The sequence below is a fragment of the Rhinichthys klamathensis genome, unplaced genomic scaffold (genome assembly GCF_029890125.1).
Source record: "Rhinichthys klamathensis goyatoka isolate OS25496 unplaced genomic scaffold, OSU_Roscu_1.1 h1tg000046l_1, whole genome shotgun sequence".
Taxonomy (NCBI): domain Eukaryota; kingdom Metazoa; phylum Chordata; class Actinopteri; order Cypriniformes; family Leuciscidae; genus Rhinichthys; species Rhinichthys klamathensis.
This window is the reverse complement of record NW_026606593.1, coordinates 221,394-243,712: the sequence shown is the minus strand read 5'-3', so window position 1 is coordinate 243,712 and position 22,319 is coordinate 221,394. Positions and strand designations below refer to the sequence as shown.

General features: G+C 39.3%; 1 protein-coding gene across 2 annotated transcripts in view; it reads right to left on the bottom strand.

The window, feature by feature from the left end:
- The window catches only part of doc2b (double C2-like domains, beta), a 105,413-nt gene that overhangs the window by 17,751 nt on the left and 65,343 nt on the right, over positions 1-22,319 (bottom strand). For both annotated transcript variants that reach the window (XM_056247297.1, XM_056247298.1), the window contains 2 exons: positions 16,967-17,041; positions 14,621-14,730 (listed from right to left, as the gene is read on the bottom strand). In XM_056247297.1, coding sequence (XP_056103272.1) covers positions 14,621-14,730; positions 16,967-17,041 — 185 coding nt within the window. The remainder of the gene's footprint in view (positions 1-14,620; positions 14,731-16,966; positions 17,042-22,319) is intronic.

The following is a 22,319-nucleotide window of genomic DNA, read 5'->3' as shown; positions in this document are numbered from 1 at the left end:
ACTCGCTCTGTGAGAAGTTTAGTGCACACACATCCAAAGCAAGCGCCCAGAAAGCCAAATCTCAGACAGCGCGAATACTGAATTCTCAGTTTAGTTGAGTTCTCTTTCGCTGCTTCTTGTGCTTGAATGGACTTGAATTCACACAAAATGACATCAAAATGGCCATCTTGGCGAGTATCCTCCACAGTCAGTTATGGATTAAGTGAAAGTAAACCGTTGAGAAATAAAACACGTGTGTACCAGTGTACTGGATCCGTGCAGCTCTTAAAGCCTAATATTCCTGCTTCGCTGCTGTTTGCTTTAATGTTAATCAAACAACAAAAGACTGCTTGACTGAATAACCTTTGTAACTTTAATAAGGAATAATATATATTAAATTCAACACACACGCCACATGTATATTTAGAAGTTTATTCGAAAAAACTTTTTATGTAGTAAAAAAGATTATTCGAGTATGTTTTACTAAAGCAATAAGCCCCGCGAAGCCGAGGTTTTACAGTGAATTTAGAACAGCTAAGTTGCGTTGTTAAAAAAAAACCTTTAGCTGTTCTAAATTCACTGTAAAACACGGCTTCAAGGGGCTTACTGCTTTTATAAAACGGTTACATAAAAATATTCATTTTAATATTTATTTTATTCATAAAATAAACACCAGCAACAAAAAATAAAGTTATAACCATAGACGGTTATAACACATTTATTCCTCCGCCAAGCAATGTAGTTCCAAAGAGGTTGCCAAGCAACACATGCAGCCACAAAGAATCACAAACGCCAGTTGCGCAGTAATACTAATGTAATGCGGTCACAGGTGTGTGTTTGTTGAGTAATTTACAACGGCTTCTCAACCAATCAGAATCAAGGACCTGAACGATCCGTTTTATAAAAGAAAATACTATTTCAGACTTTCTATTTCTATTTTAAAATGTCATGTTTAATTCAATGCGTTAATTGCCATTCCTTTGTAATTATTTGTGAAAATGGTTTCAATTATTTTCAGCGTTAAACCTCTAAACTACTCGCTGGAGCACACAGAGGAATTAAAAGAGATTTTGTCTCTTTTTGTTTCTCTTTATGCCCATCTCTTTTCATTTGTACCCTCCATTCAGAATGATCGAGAGCAGACAAGTTTGAGTCAGACATAAGACAACAATTTTATCACTGGGATGTAGGCACAGACCGTCGGGGCTTCACAAGACAGGCTTTATTGAGGAAATTTATAAAGTGCCAGCTTGAAGAAATAATGAAAATGTAGTTTTTATAAACACTACAGGTGAGACGCTGAATATGCCAGTGCTTGGAGTTTATTTACGTGAAGGACAAGAGCGATCCCTAAAGGAACTGCCTATGAGGGAGACTTTCCGTGGTTTCCATGGAAACTGGCTAAGACAGCCTTAAAGAAAAGCAATGGTGAATCATCAGGTGGTTCCTCCCCGATCCACATGTCTGCAGACGCACACGTCTGTACTTCATCTTAAAACCATACAACTCCATAAAGGATTTCAGTCAACTTGTCAAGATGTCCAGATCATATCAACAACAGACTCCTCCCAAAGGAGCTAATTCTCTAAAAACATTAAGCCTTAAATCCTCATCCCAGGCCAAAATTAAACCTTTCTAACCTGTAAATCACCCAGTGTCACCTCCCTCTAGCTGTGTCGAATGAACCTGTTACTGCGCCGCTTAAGAACAGAAATGTGACCTTTGAAGCGCAGACTCTCTGCCTCATTAATTCACTCTGAGTCCAGACAAATCTGGGAGCCACCAAACACAGAGCTGCAATCTCAGCGGGAAAAGCCAGCAACTCGCACAATAACTGCCTGCTCTCGCTAACTCTGGCCTGTCTAGACGACTCCATCATGGACTTGGTGTTCAAGTTTTTAGCATCTTGCAGCCTCGGATTTTGCTCAGGAAAGAGAGACTGCAGGTCACATTTTCTTAACTACTATCCATCACCCATCGTTCGGTATAAACCTAGTGTTTAAGTGTTAATTGTAATAGTTCCATTAAAATAGATGCATTGAGAAAGAATAGTTCATATTAAATTCAACTCACTAATATAACCAATCAATAATCAATTGCTTTAATACTTAAAAGGCATGGCAGGCAATTTGTTCCAGAAACATTTTTTGTTATTCGGGTTGAAAGTTTCTTTTCACATCCTGATAACAATCACCAAGTTAAGTGGTCTAAATGTATTTATATGTACACTCACCTAAAGGATTATTAGGAACACCTGTTCAATTTCTCATTAATGCAATTATCTAATCAACCAATCACATGGCAGTTGCTTCAATGCATTTAGGGGTGTGGTCCTGGTCAAGACAATCTCCTGAACTCCAAACTGAATGTCAGAATGGGAAAGAAAGGTGATTTAAGCAATTTTGAGTGTGGCATGGTTGTTGGTGCCAGACGGGCCAGTCTGAGTATTTCACAATCTGCTCAGTTACTGGGATTTTTTATACACATAACCATTTCTAGGGTTTACAAAGAATGGTGTGAAAAGGGAAAAACATCCAGTATGCGGCAGTCCTGTGGGCGAAAATGCCTTGTTGATGCTAGAGGTCAGAGGAGAATGGGCCGACTGATTCAAGCTGATAGAAGAGCAACTTTGACTGAAATAACCACTCGTTACAACCGAGTAGGGGTGTGCAAAGCAGCCGGTATTTGTATCTGTATTTGTATTTGTTGAGGGGGGAAAAGTATTCGTATTTGTATTCGTATTCGAGTAAAATTCAAAATAGGCCTAAAAATCTAGCTTTCATAACGCATACACGCAAGGTCTCTCGCTCTCTCCCTCTCTCTTCCGTGCGCGCGCTACACGGTTTGGAGCACAGTATGTTCTCTCTCGCATGCGCGTTAGATTCCGGGAGATTTGAACTAATTTTAGGGAGCCGCTATCAATAGAGACTTGGGATGTCTGCGTACCATATAACTCCCACAAGTGCATACAATTCGACACAACTACACAAGCATTTTTTAACCTTTTTAACCGAACGTTAACATTACTCTGTCAACAGCCTATTGTCTAAATTACCGAGCTAACAGAGCTACGTAAACAGAGCGATCATGAGAGCATCCGACTGCAGACGTCAATAATGCAGCGTAATGGAATAATCTCCCGTTTAAACTCCGCTTCCCGAAAGTTATAAACTGCCTCCGGAACCCAGTTAAGGTACAAAAATCTATTCAACAAAAATAGTGATGCAGTTAAGTGTTTTTTCGCTCAGCCGATCCCTCTCTGTTGCTGTGTGGAGCAGCCTGTGTCAGTCACCTCTTCCTGAACGTCACTCACTCACTCTAACTCACTCATCTGTGCATGCACTGCGGTCTCGTGAGGAAACGCAGCTTTTTGATATAAAGTTTTTCTTGTTCCCGAATACAAATATTTTTTCAAGTATTTGTTCGAAATAACTATTCGTAAAAAACACGTTATTTGTACCTTTCCGAATACCGTATTCGGGTTCGGCTCCACCCCTACAACCGAGGTATGCAGCAAAGCATTTGTGAAGCCACAACACGCACAACCTTGAGGCGGATGGGCTACAACAGCAGAAGACCCCACCGGGTACCACTCATCTCCACTACGAATAGGAAAAAGAGGCTACAATTTGCAAGAGCTCACCAAAATTGGACAGTTGAAGACTGGAAAATGTTGCCTGGTCTGATGAGTCTCGATTTCTGTTGAGACATTCAGATGGTAGAGTCAGAATTTGGCGTAAACAGAATAAGAACATGGATCCATCATGTCTTGTTACCACTGTGCAGGCTGGTGGTGGTGGTGTAATGGTGTGGGGGATGTTTGCTTGCCACACTTTAGGCCCTTTAGTGCCTTCATGGCCACCATGTACCCATCCTCTGATGGCTACTTCCAGCAGGATAATGCACCATGTCACAAAGCTCGAATCATTTCAAATTGGTTTCTTGAACATGACAATGAGTTCACTGTACTAAAATGGCCCCCACAGTCACCAGATCTCAAACCAATAGAGCATCTTTGGGATGTGGTGGAACGGGAGCTTCGTGCCCTGGATGTCCATCCCACAAATCTCCATCAACTGCAAGATGCTATCTAGGGCTGTCGCGGTGAAGGAATTTCCCTTGCGGTAATTTTGAGTGGCTCAATAGCGCGATATGCGGTATTACCGCCATTTATTTATTTATATTTATTTGTTGCTATAAATACGTGTTATGATGTGGTCAGCATACACAAAAACAATGTAACCAATGTAACCAAAACTAAACAGCGGTCTCTGCGCATTGAAAGACTGTCACTCAGCGCGCACATTGTTACGCCAACGGACTGTCTTTGAGTCATAGACTGAGTGAGCCATTAAACCGTTCATTCAACGAAAACGTTCAAAAAAGCTGATTCCTTAAATGATAGATGTAATGAAACAAGGCGTTAATTATTTTTTTTAACTTTGAGCTCCACATTTCAAGGTTCAGCTGGCCAGCAATGCTTCACTTTTGGGCAAAGCTGAAGCAATGCTTCACTTAATAGAGACCAATGCGTGACGCTGCTTTCCCCCCACGGCTTCCTCGCGCTGTGTAATGCCGACCAGCGCTGACGCCATTCATGGTAAATACCCTTACACGTTAAAAGGATGATACGACAAATATTTCGCTTTCCTTGGAAACGGCAACCTTTTCACGAATGTACATGACTTGACTTCAAAGACAGACGCAGGTAATCGCACGCGCTCAGGCGATCTCATTCACTGTCTGTTTAGGCTTAAGTCCAAATCCACGAAGCCTCTGTACAAATCACCATGATAAACAGTCTTGTTATCGTTATTAACTTATTTAACATTCAATACACATGGTACGAACTACGAAGGGTGGCCTTATGAAAAAAGAAAACGCGGTTTGGCGGTTGCTGCGGTTACTTGCATTCCTCTGCGGTTGGCCTGTCAGTAGCGCGGTATTCCAATATTGTGGTTATCGCGGCAGCCCTAATGCTATCCAATCAATATGGGCCAACATTTCTAAAGAATGCTTTCAGCACCTTGTTGAATCAATGCCACGTAGAATTAAGGCAGTTCTGAAGGCGAAAGGGGGTCTAACACAGTATTAGTATGGTGTTCGTAATAATCCTTTAGGGGAGTGTATCTTGTCTGTGAAAGGCTTAGGACCATAAAATGTTTGTCCAATCATTGCATTCAGTCCGAATGGAAGGATACAATGTACTACATGCCTGTCAACTTATGTATTTGCATACCTCTGTGCACCAGCTCACGCAGATATCACACGTCATCAATGTTTCAATCAATCACTCAATAAAAAAAAATAAAAAAATCACATTAAATCATATTGTTTAACTGACAAAATTTAGAGGATTACAATTATCCCCATCAGTATTCTATACTATTATTCATGGGCTTATGAAGCAAGACAAAAAAAGCTCAAACGTGCTGTGTAACACGAGATTGAACCTCATTGGTTCTCACACGTCAAGTGAACATGCTTGAGCTTCCATTTACCACAACTGATGTGTGAGTTGATGAATGTTTATATGTGAACACAAGCCTAAATTCAATCGGTTCATCATATAAAGTGATCGTGTCTATTCAGAAAGTTTGGACAAAATCATGTGGATTCGTTTTACGATCTCTTTATGAAGTGTCAAAATTGTAGTTGTGTAGACTGTCAATGAAGTGAAAGAAAACAGATTTAATCAAAAAGATCTTAATTTGTGTCCCAAAGATGAACGAGAGTCTTACGGGTTTGGAACGACTTGAGGGTGAGTAATAATGACAGAAGTTTCATTTTTGAGTGAACGAACCCTTTAATAGTATCTGATCTTTTAGTCATATGATAGTCAAATGAAAATGTATGAGATCCAATAAACTGGTATTAAGATATCTGGTCACAGTATTGGGACATTAGATAATATTTCTCCTCATTCCAGAGGACATTTCTATATACTGGTGCATATTAGACCGAGACTGATGGTAGGTATAAAAATCCTCAGAATAATGACTTCCTTTGCAAGCAGTTTTCTATTGGAAACCTAATCCATATTAAGTAAGAGTTAATCAACACAAATTGAAATCGGATTCCCATTTAATGCTTTGTCAGCCCATATAAATAGTTAACACTGAAAAAGACCAAAAAGTGCTCTCAGTAATCAATGGCCATTTTCTACACAAGTTGCCAACAGCAAGTGCAGCATTGAAGTAATGTGTGCAGAATATTAGTTGAATATGACTACACAACATTGTTATTTTAATTTACTGACATTTATTTCATTAAAGCTGCAGTCCGTAGCTTTTTTAAGTTAAAAATAATCCAAAATAATTATATTAAAAAAAACGTATTCTGCCAGTGGTCAAAACTATCTGCTTGCCATAGCTAGATTCAAAACGGTTAGCTTGTAATAATGATTTTAATTCCAGTGGTACTGGTGGGTTTCCGCGGGAAATTCGAGCATGTCTTTGCGTCATTACGTCACACCCGTACACATAAAGAAGGAGTTTCGGCTAGCCGGCTATACTGCGCGTGACGAGATGTTTAGATGTATAGGCTTTTCTCGCAGCACTTTACATAATTAAACTTATGGCATCCAGAAAGATCCAAACAACAATCATCAGTGTCAACTGGAGATTCAGCAGTTATAAAACCCAAAAGACTTCATACTTCGGATTTAAGGTGGCTAGAGAAAGAGAAAGGAACCGTCTCATGCGAACACAAGGATTTAAACATCGGCGGGGCTTTTGAAAAGTGCGTGAACTCCGTGTTTTGAAGGGGTTCAAAACGGAAGAAGAGACGGCTTTTTTCTGCAGAACAAGTAAGACATTTCAATAGTTCAATCGCGTAACAGTACGTTTTCTTAATTCACACAGTTATGGAGTTTCCTTTGTTGTGCCTTTCTTGTTTTGCTATTATGGAGAATATGAATTCTGAACTACACAGGTAACCATAAAACACATTAAATTTAACATTAGTCAAGCAATGCTGATGTGATGTTGTTAACATGAACAATTTGAGAACAAAGTAGGCTATAATTTGCACGGTTGCTGTAAATCGCGTTGATTAAATCTAACAAAGCTTATCATGTCGAATGCTTTTTCCCCCTTAGTTGGTCAGAACAAAAATGGATGTTACTTACTTGTTCAGAAGACATTTTCTTATGAAAATTCTTATGTTGGTCAAACTTTCAAAAAGTGAATCTGTGATTCTGTATGACAGTATCCACACAGCGCGGTGACTGACAGCACCACTCGCCTCAAAACACTGTGTTCATCCGCGCTGTTTCATGCCGATTTACAACCCACGTAAAGATGATAATTCCGCGAATCACTGCAGTTACAGATTTCGAACAGAGAGATGGCGACAAAGAGGAAAAGCTACGGACTGCAGCTTTAACTATGATAAGATTGAAAATGTTCATTTAATGTGTATAGCTAGACTTGTACTTTTGACCTCATTATCTGACACATTAAACCATGTTCTTACATTTGCAACATTTAACTAGAAAGACAATGCCAAGTGGATTATCTACTCAGGCAACTTGGTTAATCTGCTTTTAATGGATTTGAGGGATATTGTGAGTGTAACACAGCTGTTATGCAATGATACACAAAAGTGGAAACTAATGTTCCTCTGTGGTGTAATCTTTACTGCCACTTTGTCTGTGCTATTATCCTAATGCAGCATTTCAATCACCGCACAAGGTTTCAATGCAGACTAAACAATCAAGCTCCGTGAAAAACAACCCATTTTGCTAAAGTCGTGTTTGCGGGGCATTAAATGTCACTCACAAAGGGCCAATGACATCTCAGCTGGGGTGAAATCACCAGGCAACATTGTGTATAAAGCGGGAGGCCAAAATAACGAATATGACATGAAAAAAATTCAAATGCTTGCAAAGGTGAGTCATGATAGGTTGATTAGCAGTTAGCACTGAGTCTGAAGACCTCTAGCAATTGCCACTTTGAATTATGACACAAGACAACAATGTGACGTCTAAAGAGTCAGGTTACAAAAACTATACAAATGTAAAATTACACAGACTTCACAGTTACATCACTGCATTTGCATTATGGTTTTTGTGTTATTAAGGAGGCAGAAAACCAGTGGTAACGTGGAGGAAAACGGCAAGATCCACGGAATAAGAAAAAAAATCTTGTGCTTATGGATGATGGTCTTCATTTTTATAGAATACCATCGTCAAAGACGCACTTTGAAGCTCAACACAAACATATGTGGTTGGACGCCATTAAACAGACACACTGGACTGTTGGAACCTGTGATGATTAGCCTACATTTACAGCATGAATTTGATGTAAACAACTGTACTACACAATATTCACATATCCAGTTCATAGAGGGCATAGTGTATTAGCCCTGCAGTTACATCATAACAAAATATTTAAATCTATTGTTAGGGATAATCTGAGTTTGTGTTATGTTTGGATGGGTTTTGTATTATGTTTCAATTCTGTGCCTCAGTTTTCTCTCATTTGTCTGTTTCAGGCTACGTCCACATTAATCTGGATACATTTGAAAACGGCGTTTTCGTTTAAAAACGCTCTCCATCCACACTAGCGTTTTCAGGCGTTTTCCGACGTTTCAGTGTGGATGAGAAACTTCTAAATTCACCTTACTGCGCATGCGTGAAACCTCACAAAAGCTCACCGAGATGATACAGATGGAAAAATAAATAATAAAGTTATCGCGCAATTCTTCTAACAGGATCATTTTATTTAGCAAAATATCTCACCATCACTGATGCGTCCAGGTCACACTCAGTCACCATATGTTTGGTCTAAAATGCAACTGCTCTCCTGTATTGCCGCAGGACAGCAAATGTGAGTACATTTTCTGTCATCTATGCAGTACTGTGATATGAAGAATGTGCAAAGTAACATATTTTAGCAACAGTGTAAAAGTGAATAGCACATAACAGGCACTATAGAGCTCGGGATCGTTTTGTCACGTCGCAAAGTATTGTGGGAATCACGGTAGGGAAGTGGATGTACTGAATAGTAGGCAGTGGGTAATTCAAATTCTAACGTTGGTCATTTGATAACATTAGGTTTAATTTAGGTTATTTTAAGGAAAATGGTTCAGTATTGATGTAATGTGAACTGCTGTAATTGGTCTCAAGATCGACAGGGCAAACACCTCATAAATCATGTTAGTTTTCACCAGTTTCGCGTCTTGTTTTGGTGAACGGTGGGTTGTGTCTGAGGTGAATGTTCGCCAATATTATACCGGATTACAGAACTACCGGACGAAAATAGTGGATTATTGTACCCATGATAGGTGTGTAATTACTCCTGAGGTGTAACAAACCTGCATAGACAAGCTTCATAGCTCACAGAATCTGACAAGTGGGTGTGTGTCACACACCAGTTGACGATGCTGACTCGCGATCTTCACAGTGAACGCGCCGGTGAGAAATACACATTTCATACGGATTACAGTTTTCTTTCGTTTTGAATTGTTCTGTAAAAAATAGAGATCTCAGGTCTGTGAGGCAAGGAGGCTATGCTGAGTTTCGGTTCATTTATGAGACGAGCTGCAGTTCAGGCGGGCGCCTCCGTGTCGTGATTGTCTAGCTACTATGTTTACTTATTATTGATTAAATCCAGGTAATTTGTTTATGCAACATTGATCAAAATTAAAGGAACACTCCGACTTTTTGGGACTTTAGCCTATTCACCTTATCCCCCAGAGTTAGATAAGTCCATACATACCTTTTTCATCTCCGTGCGTGCTATAAGTCTGTTTGACGCACCCACCGCTAGCCTGGGTTAGCACAAAGACTGGATGTAAATGGTTGCAGCTAGCATACTAATCCAAATAAGTGACAAAATAACGCAAACATTTTCCTATTTACATGTTGTGATTTGTATAGTCACAGAGTTTACAAAAAACAAAGTCACATGAGACACAGACATATTTTAACCGTATGAATACTGGGAACTATATTCTCTGAAGGCGAAGCACTGCTACTTGGGCGGAGTGATAACCGCAGCACCTGAGACGCGCTCTCTGCTCCTCACCACGGCTCGTCTCAGGTGCTGCGGTTATCACTCCGCCCAAGTAGCAGTGCTTCGCCTTCAGAGAATATAGTTCCCAGTATTTATACGGTTAAAATATGTCTGTGTCTCATCATGTGACTTTGTTTTTTGTACACTCTGTGACTATACAAATCACAACATGTAAATAGGAAAATGTTTGCGTTATTTTGTCACTTATTTGGATTAGTATGCTAGCTGCAACCATTTACATCCAGTCTTTGTGCTAAGCTAGGCTAGCGGTGGATGCGTCAAACAGACTTATAGCACGCACGGAGATGAAAAAGGTATGTATGGACTAGGGTTGGGTACCGAAACTCGGTGCCAATAGGGAACCGGTTCCGACGTAAACGGTAGTAACCAGACCGAATAAGAACGAAAATTTCGGTGCCTGATTTCGGTGCCTAACTTCATTAGGCACACACGCGCACACACACACACACACACACACACACACACAAGGTCTCTCGCTCGCTCTCTCTCCGCCGTGCGTGTGCTACACAGTTTGGAGCGCAGTTTCTTCTGTCTCGCATGCGCGCTCTTTCTCACAAGGTTTGGCTGCATTTCAGGTGTAAAATTACGTGTCAGAACGCCCTCTGGGTGTGCCGATAGTCTGAATCCCATATAGAATCAAGCCAATTCATTGGCTGATGGCGCGGGCGCCGCCTCGACGCACTTACGTCGTCATATTATGTTGGCGCGCGCGCGCCATCTGCTCCGTCCTCAGATTTCTCTGCCGAAAAAGGAAGCTGGTCGGCAGCGCGAGGAGCTTGGCAGCGTCCCGTTCCCAATTGAGAGATGTTACACCAGTAACCAGAGATGTTCTCTTTCATAGGTTCACTCAACGCTGCGTAGCTAAGAAGCAGTGGATTTGTAGGCTGCTGTATCACGTGCCGTTTGAACTGACGCGCTACAGCGATCTGTCACATTTCAAAGAGCCAAAACGTTATTTATTGTGTTAATCTCGTAAAAATATTGACAGAATCTGACAGCTTTGGATTTGTTCCATATCAAAAGTAACCTTCTCTGTCTTGTCTGTCAGTGTCCTCTTTGTCCGCGATTTTTCTGTGTGAAAAGGGTCATTTGCGTGAGTCTCACGGTCAATGCGTGAGAGTTGGCAGCTCTGCCTGCTAGTAATCTCTATTAATCTCCAGTATTATTACATTGTTTGATACAATATTGTTTCATTTGATATTATGTAAATATGAATTTTTATTTTATATTGGTTTTATTATTACCATATGTTACTTGTATTTATATTGTTTAAAGATTTAAGTTAATATTGTGTCCAGTTTGGCCCTGTAAATTAAAGGGTATTATTTTTTGATAAAGTGTGTGCGGTTTCATTTTCTTAAGTACCGATTTAAGAACCGTTTAAGCACCGGAACCGTTTAAAAAATACCGAGTAGGTACTGGAATCGGATAAAACCCAAACGATACCCAACCCTAGTATGGACTTATCTAACTCTGGGGGATAAGGTGAATAGGCTAAAGTCCCAAAAAGTTGGAGTGTTCCTTTAAGATACAATTAATACAAAACGAAATTCACTTTAAATAAAGCCTTTGTGCTCTCTTTTTGATGTCTCTGAAAGTTTTAAAGCAGTCTTTTAGTGGCGCTTTCAGGGAACTGTCATGTCCGTAACATTGTTTTTTCCTAATAAATGCGAACACGAAAAATAAAATAAAATGAATATTTTATGTTCTGTGGAGAACCAACCCTTCTTCGTCCGGTGGGTATTAGTTTAGGTTTGTAAAGGTCCATAACTCTTGGTGCCGGTGCTGGAGACCAGCCGGCTAAGCTATTAACTTACTCCAAACCGGCCTTTGCGTTACCGCTAAAATGGCCGCCGTTACCCATAATGCACTGTTCCATAACGTCTACGCCCGAGCTCTATACCGGTAAACATGAATATCTATTGGTACAACATGGATCACATGACTAAACTTACGTCATCGTTTTCAAATGCCTCCGGCTTTACAGTCCACACTACAACGCGAAAACGGCGTTTTCAAATTTATCCGCTTTGGAGAGCGTATTCCAAAAGCTACGTTTTCATTGACTTAAAACGCCGTCTCAGTGTGGACGGAAGGCCAAACCGGAGAGAAAAATATACGTTTTCAAACTAAAACGCATTAGTCTGGACATGGCCTCAGTTAGCCTCCTAGGTTACAAATGGTTTGATAAAGTTGTCACAGGTGTTTCACGTTTCTTTGATTTGTTTGTTCGGTCTATTTAAGCCCAGTGTTTCTTCCAGTTCATTGTCAGTTCTACTTCGCATTTTAAATTGGTTGTTCCTGTTGTTAACAAAATGAAGACTGCTGCATTTAGATCCTTTTCTCATTATTGCAACCAATTTGTGACACCTATAACATTTAAATCTCACCATATTGACTTTTTTGCGAGTTTATATCTTACAATTCGGACTTTATAATTCGCAATTGCGATTTTATATAACAATTGTGAGAAAAAAAGTCAGATTATCAAGTTTATGTAATTCTATTGTTTCTTCACAGAATTGTGAGAAATATCCTTGGAATTGCGAGAAAAACAGCACCAAAAATGGTCTGTTAAAGGTGAACTAAGTAACTTTTTTACCTTAACCGAACAGCTTTGGAGTCATTGTAATGTTTATATTACTGATTTCGTGTTGAATGGTGGTCGTCTCGCACCCCCCTGGTGCCTGTGAGCCGCAAAACCACCCTTGCAACTTTGGGCCGGCGAGTCATCGTGTGACATCAGGTCTCGCGAGGTAACGAATTGCTTTACGGCAAAAAACAGATCTGATAAAATTCTGATAAAACGAGCATCAAACAGAAATAACCCGGCGCCGTATACATGTGGTGTTCGAGGCGCACATACAATACAGACTGCCGACAGTTAAACGGGGCGCGCGCAGCTCTTAAAGGGGCCATACTTTATTTCCACTCGTTACAGCGTCCATCCTACTGAACAGGTACCGGTGTAGAGGGGGAGGGGATCCGGCCGTGATTGCGAGCCATCTTTGCGTGAGTGCTATTCACGACAGTACAAGTACTCCACAGCGACTCTAGGGGTCGCTGTTTGACAAAAACGGAATTTCTACTTAGTGCTGCTTTAACTATTAACTGTTAAATATTTTGGATTGTAAAGTTAGCATTTCATGCATTCAAAACTATTTTCTTTTTTCCTGTCAACATTTTGTTGGAATTTCTTTTCATATTGACTTGTTCACTCCACATTCTAGTAACACCACTGAGGATATTTGAATAGCATCTGTCTAAACAACAAAATGTCGTAAGTTTCACCACTTGTTTCCAAGGCCAATGCGGATCATTCACCCTACTTTTTACATCCAAAAACATATTTAGAGAAAACCAACGGATGCTTTCTATGCCCTGTTTCTGTTGACAAAGAAAATCTAATGGCATGAGCAGCCAGCTAATTTGAGTGATTAGATCCAGATAATTGCTCTGCAGGGTCAAATAACGTCACAAGAAATATGATGCAATTTTACAGGATAAAAGCAAACACTGTTTCCTCAATATACTGCCATATTCCTGAGTGCTGATACACTGACGCAGGAACAGAGAGGTTTCATGAAGACCCCAGAAACCAGATCTAAACATGATGTACGCTTTCAGTTTTAGAGGACAGTGTGAGAAGTAAATTTCGACCTCCTTCACTGGTCCTTCAACTGGAGGCTTTTAATTTTGATGAATGCCATAACACCCCACTACACTCTATAGCAGCGATCCAAGAATCATTGAAGGCAAATGGTTGTTCTGCTTGTAATTAGGTCTCAGGCTCAGCACTACATGAGGCCTGGAGTGGACCTGACCCACCCAATTTACAACTGAATCATGGGAATCATGTAACCATGGACACTTAATTAAAAAACATACATATTCTTTATTTTTTCTTATTAAAGTAGGACCTTAGGTCAGTCACCACTGACATTTTTGAAAAGCCCTCATTAAACTTAAGTTGATTTGCTTCGTGTGCCACTTTCTCTGATATCCTTTTCTTTTTATCCCACCTATACGTCATGGGAATGAACCTAATGTTTTTTTTCTCTCAATATGTAGCACATATGTAGGTTACACTTTATTTCGATGGTCCACTTTAGACATTCTACTAGCTATACGTAACTTTGCAACTACATGTCAGCTAACTCTCAGTATTAATAGACTGTAGTAGACTGATAGGTTAGGGTTAGTAGAATAAGTTGACATTCTTGCAAAGTTACATAGTCAGTAGAATGTCTGTTGGTGGAGCATCAAAATAAAGTGTTAGCAGATATTAAGCATACAGTCTACTAATACTCCAATGACTGCTAGTTGACATGTAGTTGCAAAGTCACTTAGTTAGTAGAATGTCTAAAGTGGACAATTGAAATAAACTGTTACCCAAATCTGTTTTTTTAGGTATACTCAACCCTTAGCTAAACTCCACTAAGTCACTTCTTTATGATGGATAAGCTTTTGTCATTTCCAGTGGCAACTTAACACAAATAAGTTAAGCGTTCAGACACAAGTGTCTAATTATAGACTTTTGCAGAGGCCTTGACATATCAAATTCACAGTAAATAATAAATGTATAGATTGTGATTGGGTACCTGAGTGTTTTGCGAACCATATCTTCATCTGTTATTCCATAATAAGTCAGGGTCTCACTCCAGACAGGGTTGAGAGTGTTGCGTAGGGTCTTGGTGCGGAGCTTATTGGCCTAGAAGAAATGATAGATTTGCTTGTAGATTAGTGGTTGTGTTCACTGGTACTCTTTAGTCTTTATTCTTAGCACAAGCTAAGAATATACCAGACCTTCCATTTCACCATGTCAGGCAAATCAGGGGTTTAAACTGTGTATTTAAACATGCGCCAAGTTTTGGTAACAAGGTTGCAAAATGGCAAATCAATTAATGGACAATAAAACAGCTTGTATAATATTTAGTTTGACTTTCCAAGTATTTTATAAAGCTTGAGCACCTTCTTGCACCATTTATTGAAAAAGGAGGGGGAAAAAAAAGAGTGTCAAACACTATGTTGTTCCCTGTTCATGGAAAATTGGAAAGTTCCTCATGGTGATTAAAGCAGGTGTGATTAACGCCTGGGTCTTTGTTTCATCTAGCACATCTGTGAGGTGTTTCCTAATCCTAATGGGATAACTCTGATATCCTATCCCATTCGATTACTCTGTAACCATGTGAAGGAGAGTTCAGCTCTACTGTAGGACATATGATCCATACAGAAGGAGGATGACTTAGAGGAGTCTTATGTTGTCAGTAGTTGAGCAAGGATGGTACAGGTCAAAAACAGATCATAATGAGAGGCATGATGATAATTTGTAGCACACAGAGGTTGATCAGTGACAAGGAAAAACTTAATTTAGATCTTAAGGTAGTGTTTGTTTCTTAAAGTAAGTTTATGAAAAAAATTAAATGGTCAAGAACACATAGGGCACTATTTTAACGATCTAAGCACATGGTCTAAAGCGCATGGAAAAATGGTTGGCGTGCCCGGCTTATGGTCTAAAAGGGTTGTCTCTATTCTCTTAATGAGTAATGGGTGTTTTTTGGGTGTAACGTGGAATAAACCAATCTCATCCAGTCTCATCTCCCATTCCCTTTAAAAGCCAGTTGCGCTCGCGCCATGGCAGATTCGTTATTTACATGGCGGAATTTGCAAGCGGAAAAACGAAACGCTTCTTCTCGTGCGCAAGGTTAAAGCGCGCAAGCAGACCATCTACGGGACAAAGTCTACGCGCGTTGTGGACCCGCCTATAGACGCACATTACTAACAGGCTCTTTAAATAACAAAAAAAATATTATGCCATTGACTTTAGACCAGGTCTTTGTTGGTCAATGGCGCAGTCTATTTTAGTTGCCTCAAAATAGCAACGCGCCAACAATGTGCCTGAACACACCTCATTTTCAGACCAGCACGCCCATAGGCGCACAAATGGGCGCAAAAGCATTTGCCATTTAAACAACGTGGCGCAGGATGTGAAAATGATAACTGCACCGGGCTGTAACTAGCGAAAAACACTTGCGTCGCACCTGTAACTGCATTGCGCCGGGTGTATGATAGGGCTCATTAAGTTAAACGCCTCAGACTCAAGAGACTGAAGTAACTTTAGCCGCCCGCATTCTGCCCGTAATATTTGTCATAAGAAGGGTCCACGCCCAATTTTTGTCCACACAGATGGTGCAAGGTTAATGTTGAGACAGAAATGGCAATACGCCCAGTTGTGGTGTACTTTGCGGTAGTCGCAGAAGAGTGCGGACAGAGCGATATGGATCAAAACAAAGCAGCATATCCTTCTCTATTGTTTTTGTTTCGTTTTCCTTATTATAAACTTTGCATGCAATGGTGGATCCGCTACTTTTCTTCTATCCTTCCGAGCGAATGTCCTGTAAATGGTCTGATGTCTGGTTGAATATAAAAGAGTATCTATCAATCCATCCATTCATCCATCCATCTAAATTTTAGGAATTTCAATTGTAAACACAAACAGACACCTCCAGCAATTGACCTTACATCTGATGTAATTTCAAATGCAATTTTAACTATATGGATGTTGAACAGTGATAGACAGTACCTTTTTTTAACAGGTTTAACAGATGTGTACATTGTTTTAGCATGTTTTAAAGACCGTAATGACGATCAGAATCTTCATTATAAGAAATCAACGATCAACATATTGCCATAAAGTTTTTACATTTTAATTAACTATTAATTAATTATTATTTTATTGATAATAATACACATTCACATTTTATAAGTAATCATATATTAATCTGAATAATTTTAAGTAATCCTGTGATCCCCTTAGAAGTTTGCAGAGACCTTCCAATGGGTCAAGGCCCCCTGGTTGAGAACCACTGCCTTAAAACATTTAAATAATATAACTACAAGCCTCCTTGGAATGTGTAAACCAATGCAATTGGTGAGCAGGCACATACCTTACTAGCTCCAGGCAGCAGGTGCAGCTTAACATAGGGATCTGACAACCCATTGTGATCCATTGGTTTGAGTCCCTGAGAGACAGAGAGAGAGAAAAAAAGTGTGACTTATGAAAAACAACCACTTTTAGACATCCTGTGAAGTCAACAGCATAAAGCACCATGTCAGCCTGATAGATTCCACAGGTTTTAGAAATCCAATTCATGTCAAACTCTTGCTTTTTCTAACAAGACGTAGCGTTTCAAATCCGGCCAAATTAGCTAATTAGAAATGCTGGGGGTGATGTCGTGCCATGACAGCAGAGCACTCTCCTGTAGCTCTTAGCTTTCTATTAACATGCATTTTAGAAATGGCAAAAAGCTCAAGCAATTTCTGTGGACAGGGCATAAAAAGCCCAATCACCGCAGCAATATCAGACGTGCAATCATCCAAAATTAGATTTGAGCAATTGTGTTGGTGCCAATAATAATAAAGGATGCTGTATTTTTACATAAAGTTATGCTTTCTGAGATTTTGTTTATAATCAGCTCTCATAAGATTCTGATGTTTTTTGAGCTATTTAAAAAGCCTTGGGGTCTCCGAGATGCCGCACGAAACTTGAGGGTTATGAATTAACTACAAGCTGCAAAGGATTTAGAGTAAATATCAATACAAAGCTAGACAACACTGTCTGCTGTCAGAGAGTATGTGAGGTAAACATTAATCTCATTGAAAACCTCTGCGCCACCTGACACCCATCATCTCCTCTGTTCTACTGCTTAATTACCATCTTTGTAGTGGGATTCAGTGAGGTAGCATTGGACTTTGGATGCGTAGGGCTGTGTAGTTCTTCAGGCCCATCAATATCACAGAGGGTATTACTGAATAATGCCATATAAATTAATTTTTTTCATCACATTCACAGTCAGATAAAAGCACCGTCTCCCGGATACCTTGAGGGGGATGTTGTTGATTAAGGGAGCATGTTCCACACAAAGTCTGGATTTACCTTTGTGGTCCAAATGATGGTTTTCATTTTAGCGGTCTGCATAATGCAACTTTGCAGCACAATTTAAGAGAAGGGTTTATCATCTTCTGAAAACAATAGCCAAGTTGACTAATAAAATCAAGTTTATTCACACAGAGAGCTACTGCTGAAAGAGCTTCAGGTCTTTCCAGAGACGTCTGGCATAAAATCGTATTTCTAAGTTAGTGAGAGAAAGAAAAGGAAAAATAATCAAAGGACAAACATTATCCCTTTTTATAATACATCTGCAAAAACAGTACATCAAAATTTGGTTACACTTTATTTTAAAGTGTCCTTACAGTGCTTATACATTTAAGTATTGAGTAATATTCTACTTACTATAGGGTTAGACCATAGACCATAGCCGATGGTCAAACAGGTTTTGGGGTTTCACTTTATTTTACAGTATATGTGCACATGTGTACTTACCTAAGAAAGTACTGGGTAATATAAGGTAAGCATAGTATACATAGTATGTACATGGGGAACAGGTCTAAAAATAAAGTGCAGTTTTGGTTTAGGGTTAGTACTACAGTAAGTACAAGTAACAAGGACACTAATATAAAGTGTTTCCCAAACTTTTTCTCTCATAATTTCTGTTTAACAAAAAGAACATTTATAAAGTGATCTTGCAGCAGTTCCCAGCTGGTTTTCTCATTGACACTACGGTTCTGTGCAAAGATGACCTGGAATTCACTTACAAATAAATGTATTAAAGAATATCTTTGCCAGCATTTACTCATATTTCTTTCCAAGTCTGTGCATTGAACATATCACGGAAACCAAGAGCTTTATCTCATGAAATGGTTCAGAACGTCTGGCTATTCCAGACAGTGTTTAGAAAGACCAAAGAACAACAAGAAATGGCTTAAACATATTTGTCTAATCTTATAAGTAAACCTGTTAAAACCAATTACAGCCTTGAGTCTGTGTGTGTTTGGTTCTCTATCAGCTTTGCACATCTGGCCACTGCAATTTTTCCTCATTCATTCTCCCATTTTGTAGAGATGGACATCATGAGAGAACAGCAAGTCCACCTCTAAATTCTTGGATTGAGTTGTGGACTCTGAAACAGCCAATCCAGGACATAAAAGTTGTTGTTTTTCAGTCATTCCTGTATATCTGGGTCTTGCAGACTTCATCACGTTTTCCTCTAGGATTTGCATTTTTTACCCTCTACCCGCACAAGCCTGCCAGGCATTCCCACAGCATGATGCTGCCACCACCGTGCTTCACCATGGGGATGGAGCAGCATTCTGATGTGCAAAGTTCGGCTTATGCCAAATATGCCGTTTATTCTAATGGACAAACATCTCCATTTTGGTCTCATCAGACCACAGAAGCATCTTCCAGACGGCTTCAGAGTCTCCGACATGCTGTGCCAAGATATCATGACATTTTTATTTAATAGTGAATTTCTCTTTGACAGTCTCCCATTAAGAGCAACAGTCTAATGTGCAATCTCTACAACCTCAGCCACTGAAGCTTTTAATTAAATGCTGTTCTTTTGAACTTTCTATTCATCAAAGAATCCTGATTTATCACGGTCTCCACAAACATATTAACCAGCACAATTGTTTTCAACATTGAATGCACATAGAAAACAGCACTGAATCAACTCTCACCATTTTCTGTTAGGTCAGAAGCAGGGCTTGACATTAACACCTGCCAAATGCCAGTGGATTTCAGCAGTGGCGTGTAACACAGTCACTCCTACTAGCCACTTTGGTGGGTTAAATTCCATGTATAATATATACATTTTTCAAATGTAGTCTTTTAAAAAGGCATCTGAAATAATAAACTAAGTGCAATGTAGAAAAAAAAAAAAAAATTCAATACATATCGATACTGAAATATCTGAAACGCTTCCAATACTCATTTTCCACAGAATAGTTACACGATACCAGCTGCGCTTTCTTTTTGCACTCTCATTTCACAACAGTGAGTTTACACACAAACCCGCCTCCCCTCACTCATGTGCTCCGGATGAATATTGTTTGTTGTTGCAGGGCTTGAATTTCGGTGTGGGATTGCACAATGCGCATAATTTGACTCATTTCCACAGATTTTGTGCTCACACCCAAAGTGCGCACACATAAAGCCGCCTCTCAGTACTAAATTGAGTTATTTTCTTCTTCAGTTAAGTTCTAAGTGAACAGCTGAGAAAGAAAATGCATGTGTAACAGTATAATGGATCCGTGTGTCAGGTCTTAAAGTGACAGCAGCCTAATATACCTGCTGCCAAATTTTGGGGATAATGTTTAAAATATCTATATGGCAGTTTTTCCCCATGGTATCGACGTCAAAATTGTGGCCAGTGAAAATACTGAGTGGCTAGTAACTTTGGCTGACATTAACCCCCTGGGGTCGGCTATCGCGCCGGCGCGATTGTCTCGCTTTTTTTCTTATCAGTGTAAAAGAGACTCAAAATACTCGGTTAATTTTGATCTTACATATAAGTGTTGTACATCATTAGATCCTGTTAAGTTTCTATTTTTTTTGTGGATACTCACAATAAAAACAAAGTGTTGTGCTTTTCACCAAATAAAGAAAAACAAACATGATGCGAGTTCTGCGTTCTCTCTGTCAGTGAAGTCCATTCTGAAACGCGTCCTAAGATTAACTGTAACTCCGCGATTACTTGTCACACAGGCACGAGAGGTTTTTCTTTATGAAGCTTAAATTCTCTTCTTTTAAATGAAGTAATTTATATAAAAAACAAATATTCTCAGTTTATGCAATCTGTATGAAAAGAGAGTGCTGTCAGTATTTTTTTCCCCAGCTCATTACACTTCATTACGCGTTAATCTGACACGCCCACGGAGGACGCACGCTATTCAAACGCAAATGTCGAGGCAAGCCATGACAATGCCCACATCAGCCGTTCCACCGCGGCGGTAAAATGTGTGGTGTATTTGCTGCCTTTTACCGCTAAGAGGCGCTACAATCATAGACTCTGAAAAGTGTTTGTTTATTCCGGTTTATTCTCTCTAATGCGTAATCTGCTGCCGCACCGCACTGATTCAGAGCGATTGAAAGCTGGTAGCAGAAGAATTCAACAAGTGAAATGTAGTTAAAATAATTCATAATCACAATACTGAAATTAGGCTACTGAAATGTAATTGAATAAATAATGAAAACATTTCAACATAAAACATTGCAATAAAAACATTTAGGCTACATGAATGAGGCTTTACAACTTTATCAGCGTATAGACGGTAGCTCAGTGATCAACGCATCAACACGAGCTTCGAGGAGCTTCAAACGACCCGAGATCGAATCTCAATGTAGCATACATGTTGTTAACCGATGTTGTCCTACGTTTATATTTTCCCACCTTGATGCTTAAATAGGTAACTGTTTATATCTGTTTACTTATTTAAAGTCAAGAGTTTTGTTTGATTATCATTACAACATAAATTTGCTACATTCCTGTAGAACCGCAGCCGCTGCACAAACGACAAAAACTGATGAAGGAAGATTGTCAGCCGATTGCATCAGAAAATGAAAAAGAAGAAGCTCGTCTTTAGTCTGCTAAATTATTGTGTAATGTAAAAGAACACAAATTACTTATGTTTGAAACCAAGTTCGAACATTTCAAGGTTTAAATAAAGTGTCGGGACAGTTTTTTTTTATTTAAAACAGGGTTGCATCGGTTTAGAGTTTATTTCTTTTGCGATGCAAAATAAGAAACACTAGGCTAATCTTATTCTTGCGACATTTTAAATTCGTATTGCCAAAGAAATTACAGCTAAATTAAACAATTAAAACAGTACAAAACGAAAATTGTCCAAAGAAACATATTTAAATTAAAAACATGCGTTTCTCTTTGCCTCTCTCGCGCTGGATCTCTTTTTAACAAGTTTATTTAGTCTCCCTCGCTCTGATAATACTACTGTATATGTCGCTGCGTGTCAGCCATACAAATCACGAAAAAATTATTTAGCCTTTAATTGTTGCTTCAAAGACACAGCATGCCTTGTTGAATTCACCGTACAATAACTTCAATTGAAATTTTGTGTGAAAAAAAACTTTAAATAGGCTACAATAAATAAACTACAATATTTATAATATACTAAAACTACTATTATAAATTTATATAAAATATGGGGCCTACATTTGGACACAGATTTATCCTTACAATAATTTTGCCTGCTCATCAGGCTGGCTATCCGACACTCTCCATATGAAAGAGGAACATTAACACCTTTGTTCAGCAACTGTCCCTCCAACCCCCCACAGGCTATCGGAGTCTGAGGCTGACTTAACACAAAGAGAAGTCGCAATTCACACTTAAATCGCTATTCTAGACAGTGTTGATAATGAAGGAATTAAATGGAATTACA